This window comes from Clinocottus analis, unplaced genomic scaffold, assembly GCF_023055335.1.
Source record: "Clinocottus analis isolate CAN_PGR_092001 unplaced genomic scaffold, fCliAna1.0.p SCAF_7, whole genome shotgun sequence".
In the NCBI taxonomy this organism is placed as follows: domain Eukaryota; kingdom Metazoa; phylum Chordata; class Actinopteri; order Perciformes; family Cottidae; genus Clinocottus; species Clinocottus analis.
In genome coordinates, this window is record NW_027176229.1 from 20056227 (window position 1) to 20066608 (window position 10382).

At 45.8% G+C, this 10382-nt stretch overlaps 1 protein-coding gene across 1 annotated transcript in view; it reads left to right on the forward strand.

The window, feature by feature from the left end:
• ghra (growth hormone receptor a) overlaps nt 1-10382 on the forward strand; it is a 28748-nt gene that overhangs the window by 17330 nt on the left and 1036 nt on the right. Inside the window, exons 3-10 of the mRNA XM_068604905.1 lie at nt 1105-1234; nt 1368-1537; nt 3059-3237; nt 4053-4206; nt 4355-4445; nt 5164-5233; nt 7413-7648; nt 8243-10382. The exon at nt 8243-10382 is cut by the window's right edge and continues 1036 nt beyond it. Coding sequence (XP_068461006.1) covers nt 1105-1234; nt 1368-1537; nt 3059-3237; nt 4053-4206; nt 4355-4445; nt 5164-5233; nt 7413-7648; nt 8243-8987 — 1775 coding nt within the window. The 3' untranslated portion in view covers nt 8988-10382. The remainder of the gene's footprint in view (nt 1-1104; nt 1235-1367; nt 1538-3058; nt 3238-4052; nt 4207-4354; nt 4446-5163; nt 5234-7412; nt 7649-8242) is intronic.

The following is a 10382-nucleotide window of genomic DNA, read 5'->3' on the forward strand; positions in this document are numbered from 1 at the left end:
TGGAGATAGTTCTTGTTTTATGTATATGAACTCCAACAAAAACTACCCCATGACAGCACCCTGCTGTTTTTTTTTGTGTGTGTTTTTTTGCACATTACATTGCTCCAGTCTGTCTTTAATTCTCCGTCCTGCTTTGTGGAGCATGTTTATGTTCCGGGGTCTGGTGGGTGATTTACGCTGCAGCCGGCGCTGGAGGAGAGCGAGTAGAACCGAAATTGATGATACCTTCACGTGGCTTATTTATGATTGCAGCAAAACCATTGGGACTCTGGTGGATAAATGAGAAGCTGGCCTCACGGGCTGGAGGAGGAGGGAGGAGGCGGCGTGGGAGGATTGGCGATGAGGAGCGACAGGGTGCAGAGGGAGAGGGCCACAGGGTCCGAGTCAGGGCCTCCGGGGTGGGGCGGATGAGAGATGGTATGAAATGGGAGTGGGTAGATCTAAAAGGTTATAAAGACACATGTGAAGGAGCCTTAATGCAGCCTATAACTCTGTCTTTCAACAAGTTTTTCTACTCACAGATTCGCAGCATTTTTAGAGCAACACGAGATGCAGACTTCAAGTTAGCCTAGCCTCAAGGTTAGGGTTAGGGTTATCCTCGCCGTAAGTTTAGCATCACCTTAAGGTTAGCCTCTCCTTAAGTTTAGCTTCACCTTAAGGTTATCCTCGCTTTAAGGTTAGTCTCGTCTTAAGGTTAGCCTCGCCTTAAGGTTAGCCTCGCCTTAAGGTTAGTCTCTCCTTAAGGTCAGCCTCACCTTAAGGTTAGCCTCGCCTTAAGGTTAGCCTCGCCTTAAGGTCAGCCTCGCCTTAAGGTCAGCATCACTGATAGCACTCGATGCTAATGCAATGGACGACGCAATTATGTGAACAGGAAGGAACATGATATGAGTTGGGGGAAAGAAAAAAAAGCAAGCCTACGAGTGTGACAACAGTGGTTGCTGTCACGGTTTAAAGAGGATTGGGAATAAACCGTGTTGTGTTTCCTCAGGATTGTTGCATCGATAAATCAAAAACACCACAAAGGTGATTGATCAGCTGAATGTGAGCTGAGCTCTTTTCCGTTCGTCTTGCCTCTGATGCTTTCCCCTTTCTTCGCCTTCCCAGCGCCTCTCGAACCTCACATCACAGAGTGCATCTCCAGAGAGCAGACGACGTTCCGGTGTTGGTGGAGTCCGGGCAACTTCCACAACCTGTCCTCCCCTGGAGCGCTCCGGCTGTTCTACATCAGGAAGGAGTGAGTGCGATAGCCGCGGTGCTTTGTCTACCAGGAGGAGTTCACATCGTTGTTTTGTTTCTTTCCACGGTCATGTCTGTCTTCCCGTGCTTCTTCTTCTCTCACCTCCGCCTGCGTCGTTTCCCTCCCTCAGCTCGCCCACCAGTGAATGGAAAGAGTGTCCAGAGTACGTTCACTCAAATCGGGAGTGCTTCTTCGACGCCAACCACACGTTCATCTGGATCCCCTACTGCATGCAGCTCCGCAGCCAGAACAACATCACCTATTACAACGATGAAGACTGTTTCACCGTGGAGAACATCGGTTAGTAAACACACGAACATCCAGATTTTTGCCACGTGTCAGATGAATTAGGGTAATTCTACTTAAAATCCACATTAATATAATACTATGGAAGCCCATTTCCGCTACAAAACAAAACAAATTATAAATACGACAAAAAAAACTATGACAACATAATTTATGACTTCTTTTTTTTTTTTACTTTTTTTTTTGGTAAAATTTTTGTTGTTATAATTTGGATTTTTTTTTTTTGTTGTCGTAATTATATATATTTTGTCATAATTGTGATTTTATTTTTGTCATAATTATGGCTTCTTTTTTTCGTCAACTTTTTTATGGGCGGGGGTCATAATTTTGTTATTTTTGTTGTCATAATTCTGATTTTTTTCATCATAATTATAATTTTTTTTGTCATGATTCTTTTTGTCATAATGATTTTTTTTATCATTATGACTTATTTTTTGTTGACTTTTTTTGGTCTAATTCTTGTTGTTTTTTTCTAGTCATAATTATGACTTCTTTTGTGTTGTCGTGATTATGATTTTTTATTATTTTGTCATAATTACGATTTTTTGTTGTTGTCATAATTATGATTTTTTTTTGTTGTTGTCATGATTATGATTTTTTATTTTTTTGTCATAATTATGACTTCTTTTTTTTGTGGCGGAAATGGGCTTCCATAATATACCCTGAACATCGTGAAACAAAATGTGACAAAACCAATTGGATGTAGCTGCGCCGATAATCCGACAGCTTGCTAACAGAGTAATTCAATACAAATACTGGGGGACGGCAGAAAAATGGGCGCCGCTCAAATAATAGATCACCTGCGCAGATGGTTTCTAAGAAATGGTACTCGCTGCTGCATATCAATTTAAACAAATGTCACATGCTGCTTGTCAGTATCACGGGAAGTGTCAGATACGCAGTGTTTACACAGTAAGTGTTTTGTCTGGCGGCCTTTATCTGACCAGGACTGAAAGACACTGTATCTCACATGTCACATGTTTGCTGATATCTCTTCGGCGAAAAAAAACCCGTTATCGACGCGTCGTTATGGTCGACTTTTGGATGTTTTCTTGCGCGCAAACCACGGCCGGGTGCGGAGTAAAGGAGTTGGATGTCCAGGAAATTTGCCGTATACATTAAAGGAGGATCTTAACGTTTTTTGTTCCCCCGACTAGTGTTTCAAGAAATATCAAATTGCGTTGGACAAGTTTCCATGAAATCTAGTGAGATTATTCAGTACATTTCCAATGTTCACACTGAGGTGCGAACATTGTGCAACCCTCAGGTTGTAACCTTTTATTCATGTCAGTATACATTTGTTGTTTTTCAGTTCATATTAGGCTCACCATACCAACATTAAAGCAGTCTAAGTGACCTCAACTACACTATATATTCTTTAAATTGATTGACTTAAATTGTTTGATTCATTATTTCTTCATCTTCACATAATCAAGTGCTTCAAAAGCCGTCCGGGCATTTATTTGTTCATTTTTTTTCTCCGTTCAAACTGAACTTTTGCCCTTTCCCCGGCAGTGCACCCTGACCCACCAGTGTCTCTAAACTGGACCCTGCTCAATGTAAGTCCCTCCGGGCTAAACTATGATGTCATGGTCAACTGGGAGCCCCCACACTCTGCAGACGTGGCGACCGGCTGGATGAGCCTCGTGTACGAGATCCAGTACAGAGCCAGAAATACCACAAAATGGGAAGCAGTAAGTCTGCGCTTTACTTGCTCCTAAATGACCTCTCTTTTACCATCTGGCTCTTTTTTTATGCACACACACACACACACACACACAGTAGTAACACATGGAAACACACTGTAAAACTTTACAAAAGGCCTCTGTGCGCTGGCACAAGTTGACACATGCAAACACTCATGCGCCCTCTTTAAAGTAAATTGTAGGTAGGTCATACAGGCGCAGTGTCGTGTTTCCTCCCCCCCCCCCCCCTCCCATCCCCTGAACCTCGCGAGGCTAACATGCAGTGTAGCTTTGTTGGCGAGGCAGTGGAAGCCAGAGCAAGGCCCTCTGGGAAAACACAGCCTCTCTGAAGGAAGTGAAGGGAGGGATCTGTAGGTCAGAGGCCATGGGACCTCGCACAGGCTCGTGTTCAGCAATGCCGGGCCAGCCAGTCGGACAAACGCAGCCTTGGAAAGTGTTTGGGAAGCCCTCCGTTCTAACACCGTGTCCTCCGTTTATTGTGAAATGCCTCAGAAATGTCCCTTTTAGAGAGGTCACTGTTCTATTTACCCAAACTAAACCCAGACCCCTTCTGTCTTGATCAACAATAGCTGAGCCTTTCTCGGATTCATCAACAGACGCAGCAAAAATATTTGTTTTACTCTAATTGTTTTAATTCCTTATCTGTGTTTTTATTCTCTCTCTCTCTCTCTCTCTCTCTCTCTCTCTCTCTCTCTCTCTCTCTCTCTCTCTCTCTCTCTCTCTCTCTCTCTCTCTCTCTCTCTTTCTCTCTCTCTCTCTCACTCTCTCCCTCTCCCTCTCCCTTCGTGTCTTTGGTACATCAGTTGGAGATGCAGCCGCAAACCCAGCAGACGATCTTCGGTCTGCACACAGGCAACGAGTACGAAGTGCACATCCGCTGCAAGATGCTGGCCTTCACGAAGTTCGGAGAGTTTAGCGACTCCATCTTTATTCAAGTGACGGAGGTTCCCAGCAAAGGTGAGCTCAATGCGATGAATGAATACGGCCCACGGCTGCATACGGCTCAGACAAGGACGAGGAGCACAAACCGTCGAACAGGGACCATTGTAGTTGAGGATGATGATGATGATGATGATGAGGAGTTCTGTTTCATGTTGTCTTGTAGAGTCCACTTTCCCGCTCACCCTGGTTCTCGTTTTCGGGATTGTGTGCATCCTCATACTCGCCGTGCTCATCGTCGTCTCTCAGCAGCACAGGTAGGAACGGACTCTCTCTCGCCGTCTCTCGTGTACACCAGTGGTTCTCAAACTGTGGGGCGCGACCCTCTAGTGGGGCTCGGAGGTATTACAGGTGGGGCGCGGTGGGATGCAGATTCTTAATTTTTTTTTTTCTTTAAGAATCCTTTATTAATCCCACAGTGGGGGGATTATTCTCTGCATTTTACCCATCATCCTTAGTAATGAACGAGCTTTGTGCTGCTGTGAAGCTCTGGGGCTTCAGCGTCTTGCTCAGGGACACTTCAACATGAAACTATGGGGAGAAAACAGCGATCCTTGGTAATCTTTTTGCCAAATATGAGTTGTTTTTTTTGCACATACATAACTTTATTTGCATGATTGCACATGTTATTAGTTTTTGTCTGATGGAGCAATCTGCGTTTCAATTTTCTTTAATCTATTAATTAAAAAAACACGGATGGAGGGGTCTCAAAAACTTGGACCATTTTGTTCCGATGTTGTTGGGGCCCGAACATTTTTGCTTCCTCAAAAGTGGGGCGTGACAGAAAAAGTTTGAGAACCCCTGACGTACACCAACAGTGTCTTACTGGGAGCCTCATTAAGGAGCGGCTATCGCTCAGCAGGACAAGTGGTCGTCCCGTGACCGCGAGGGAGCCGGTGGCTCGCACAAATACTGTCATCTTTGAACCCATTTACCTTCATCGTGTGTCCACCTCCTCTCTCCCCGCCGTTGCAGATTGATGATGATTCTGTTGCCGCCGGTCCCTGCACCCAAAATTAAAGGCATCGATCCAGAGCTGTTCAAGGTACGTTCATGTCTGCGTTGTGATTCTGCCTCGTCTGGGAGTTTTCTCACACACGCTGGACCCTGGCCCACACATCGGGCAAAATGACACATCTTAGTCACTTTTATTGGATTTACACTACCGTTTTAAAAGTTTGAGATCACCCAGATAGATTTTCAGTTTCTTTGCAAGCTCTGGCGTGGAATAGCCTTCATGTCTAAGGACAAGAACAGACTGGCGAGTTTCACATGAACGTTCTCTTTTTCTGGCCTTTTTAAGAGTATAATGGACCCATAAATGTGATGCTCCAGATACTCAACTAGCTCAAAGGAAGGCCAGTTTTATAGCTTCTTTTACCAGCAGAACTGTTTTCGGCTGTGTGACATCACTGCACAAAGGTTATCAAGGGTTTGCTACTCATCCATTAGTCTTCTAAAGCAATTATGAAACACAACGTTCCATCAGTTGCTTAAAATGGGCCTCTATACACCGATATTTTATTAAAAACCAGACGTTTCCACCTAGAAGAGTCCTTTTCCACATTAACAATGTAGAGAGTGTATTTCTGATTTAATGTAATGTTCATTTAAAATCAGTGTTTTTCTTTGGAAAAAATAAGGACATTTCTAAGTGACCCCAAACTTTTGAACGGGAGTGTATGTGATGCATTTTTGTAACAAAACAAATATCGTCCTTTTAATATCTTTTTTTTTTAAACTCTCATTAATCCAATACCGGCCCTTCATTTCAATTAGTTCAACTGCACAAAGGGCGAGATACAAATACAACAAAAAATGTCAGCGTCAAAAAATAGGATTGTTCTTTGTTTATGCAGTAAAGTGATTATATAAAGTCTTGTGTAACCATGTTTTTAATTTGTATTTATTCACTATGTTTCCCTTGTAATTTTGATTGAAAACAGCCGCTGCTGGGCGTCAGTTGGCTGAGGCATGTGGGGCCACGTAATCGTCGCACCAGCCAATGTCCCTCCCCCCCGATCACCGCCTGTTTATCATCTTTGTCGACTATCAAATAACAGCATAACATATTTTCAAAGCAAACAGGCACTCTGGTTTTCGTGTAAAGTAAACAGGGACAGGAGTACCAGCGAGGGATAATGCGATGTGAAGAGGCTCTTGGTTCAGCGTCGTGTTGTGGGTGTGTTATTGACAGAGGATGTGGGATGCATTTAACAGGCAGGCTGTGTGCTCTTTACAAAAAACACCCTCACCCCTGGACACCAGGGGAATAAACACAATAATAAGGCTGCTATTTCATGCTGAGACAAAGGTGAAACACAAAGCGTCGGGACCGGAGTGGGATTCATTTTGGGCTCCGAACGTCAGACCGGCCCACCTTAGTTCACCACCTATTATACTGGAGATAAAAGAAAAAGGTTTATAGCATAAAAGCTCTAAAAACCTGATTATTCACAGTGTTTTTCAGAACATAATAACCCTACACTGCCTGTTTTCCACCACAAAATATGTCAGTAGCTTTTGCATGCCGTAAAAAAAAAGTAGGTTTGCTGGCGCTTGATTGTGATAAAGCCGACGAGTCCGCCTTCACACCTCTCGCTGTGCTCGGCTCACGCAGGCTTGTTGTAGTTCTATTATACCCGAATGTTGGCCTCCGTGCTTAAAAATACAAAACGTGTCGGCATCATAAACGTTTATCTCCTGCAATAATCCAAAATCCAATGTAAAAATCCCTCTTTTTGTGGGGGAAACCAGTGCGAAGCTAACTTCTGGGGCTGGCCGACGAACGCTCTCCATCCCTACAGCACTTGTTCCACACATGAATGCATTATTTGATTCAAAAATGACAATGAAAATGCAAAAAAGAATATTCAATTTGCATTTTCACGAGTCATTTTAAAATGAAAATGGGAGAGCAGCTCGGCAGGTAATTTTATAATTGGTATCCGGCTGTACAGTGGATTATATTCAAATGGAAATGCAATATAAACATTGTGACCTTTATTTACATTTATGCAAGCAGTATTTAAGTCACAAATATGCATTTGTATGTGAAAATTAATGGCCAATATTCAAACGTTGAATCTAAATTGAAAATTAAAATGCAATACAAACAACGCAGCCTAATTTCCCAATTGTGCAAGCATTATTTAAGTCACAATTAAAAACCACATGAATAAGTCATTACACACACGCTAACGCGCATATTTGTGCACGCGCAGAAAGGGAAGCTGGACGAGCTGAATTTCATCCTGAGCGGCGGAGGCGTGGGCGGCCTTCCCACGTACGCGGTCGACTTCTACCAAGACGAGCCCTGGGTGGAGTTCATCGAGGTGGACGCGCCGGATGCGGACGCTGGGGAGAAGGAGGACAACCAGGGCTCTGACACCCAGAAGCTCCTGGACCTGTCGCAACCCGTCAGCCAGCACATGAACATCGGGTTCTCCAACGTCGTCAGGTAGCGACTGGGGCAGATTCTGGCTTGCAGGCGGTAAAGATTCTTCAGTCTCAGGGGTGTCAAACTCATTTTCGTGAAGGGGCCACATGCGGCCCATTTTGATCTCAAGTGGGCCCGACCAGTAAACTCACAGCATGATGAAGCATAAATAACGACAATATTTCTTTATGTTTGAATCATTGGTGAAGGTTTTTGGATGATAAACCCAATTTTAAGGTATTTAAACTAGATACATAAAGACCAAAAATTCAGAGATCACCCCTCTGTTTATGTGCCCGGGCTCTCCTTTGCAGATTCCCTCGCTTTGTGACGCGTTTGTGACGCCGCTCTCATGACGCGATCCATTTTTAAAGTCTCGCAACACAATAATATCAGTGTTAACATCAATTGCAACTGTGGATTGATGGTTTGCATGTTTGTCTTACAAGCAGAAGATCAGAGGTTTAAGTCCTAGCTTTGCTCATTTTGATCTTTTAAAAAAATATAAAAATTTCTTCTGTCGGACTGGACCCCCTGTTGGGCCGGATCCGGCCCGCGGGCTGTATGTTTGACACCCCTGCTCTCCATGATGAATCCTCTCATTTCTCCCCGTAGCTTCCCCGACGATGACTCGGGCCGGGCCAGCTGTTACGACCCGGATCTGCCCGACCAGGACACCCTGTTGCTGATGGCCGCCCTGCTGCCGGGCCAACCCGAGGACGGCGAAGCCTCCTTCGACGTCGCGAAGAGAGCCCCGGCTCCGGAGCGAGGCGAGAGGCCCCTCGTCCACACCCAAACCGGAGGGCCCCAGACTTGGGTCAACACGGACTTCTACGCCCAAGTCAGCAATGTGATGCCCTCCGGGGGCGTGGTGCTGTCCCCCGGCCAGCAACTCCGAATCCAGGAGAGCACCTCGAGCACCGAGGAAGAGAAGAAGAAGAAGAAGAAGAAGAAGGGAAAAGAGCACAAAGGTGGCGAGGACAGTGAGGAGGAGAAGGAGCCGTCGTCTCAGCGGACGGCGGCGGAGCCCGAGGGGGGCGACGCCCGGCAGATCGGCTCCCCGATGCCCGGCGAGGGTTACCAAACCATACACCCTCAGCCGGAGGAGACCAAGCCTGCAGCCGCGGCAGAGGGCAACCAATCCCCTTACATTCTCCCTGACTCTCCCCAATCCCAGTTCTTTGGCCGAGTGGCGGACTACACGGTCGTGCAGGAGGTGGACAGTCAGCACAGTCTGCTCCTCAACCCGCCTCCCCGCCAGTCTCCCCCTCCCTGCCCGCCACAGCACCCACTCAAAGCCCTGCCCGCCATGCCCGTGGGCTACATCACCCCCGACCTGCTGGGGAACCTCTCTCCGTGAGAAAGACGACGCCATTCAGGCCTTTTTTAAATGTAAGAATGATTGACCAGGACGTCCCCCTCCTGCAGTCACGAGAGCCAGTTTCTACCTGATTCAATGCTGGAAACCAAATGACTCGTATCGCACCACCCTCCCCAGACACACACACACACACACACACACAGCGTGGATGATTGAGTACAGTTGTTTGTGTTTTCAGAGGGTGCCGAATGAGAGACGAGGAAACGCTACCAACGCCACGTCGATTCATTTGGCGGAAACACCACAAACCAAATACACACTTTGCTCCATTTAGTTTGACACGCGGCGGCGACTGTGAGCGTAACGAGTAGCAAAAGGCATGGAGTCGGAGCTCAACTGGATCGCATTACACCTCTCAAGTCCTAATCCTACAGACGGATGTGTCGCCGTGTGATTTATCAGGAGGAGACAAGCACATTCTCGCCGTGGTTTTTTTTTTTTCTTCTTCTGCGCCGCAGCGAGAAGAAGCCGCCGTTGATACCTCTCGCCGCTCCATTGTGGCTTATTTTGTATTGTTGTCCTGTCGTGTCACCTTGTCAGTAGTTAAAGGAGAAATACGGCCTAAAATACAGTTGAAAAAACACTACTATGCAGTTTTATCTTGCATTCCTGGCTTCATTCAGCTCAACACGGTTCATGTTTTCATGACAACCTGGCCAAATCTAGATTATATGATGTCAAGATATTTCTCTATTTTTCTACAGACACAATAGAGTTCAATAGGATGACCATTTTCAAAAACTGAAAAAAACACACTAACACACACCGACATGAGTCAATGGGACAAATTGATTTCATCTATTTCCTTCCTTAGGGGATAATTAATGAAGGAAATCAGTAACCGAGGTGACAAATAAAAGGGAAATGACACCACAAATGTATTTATGTATCGCATTGAATAAAACGGACTGATTACACGTGTCCCAGCGTGGAAACGCTCAGTCCGATATCCTCTGACGCGCATCGCGAGAACATGTCACTCACGGCGCTGAACAGTAATCGTTTCAGCTGATTTGTTCAGGTGTGTTCGCAGCCTCGAGCCTCTTAACGCCGCCGGCGCGGCAGTATACCGAGCGCCACCAAGTGCCTTGCTCGAGGGCAATTTGACGTCGTCATTTAGCGGAGGAGCAAAGGGGCACGGACACGCCCGTTGTTGCTTTGCAGCAACCTCGACAACCAGCCACTCACGAGTGACTTGCCTGAATCCTCAATGGGCAATGCGCTCTCCCCGGGAGGGGCGTTCTTCTCATGTTCTGTTGCTATCGCGGCGACAGCAGCCCGGAACAAGTTGAAAGACTGTGAAAGTATGTAAAAGCTGTAGTAAGAGAACATTTTATACGTATTATCTGCCAAGTACGCGGCTTAACAACCTGT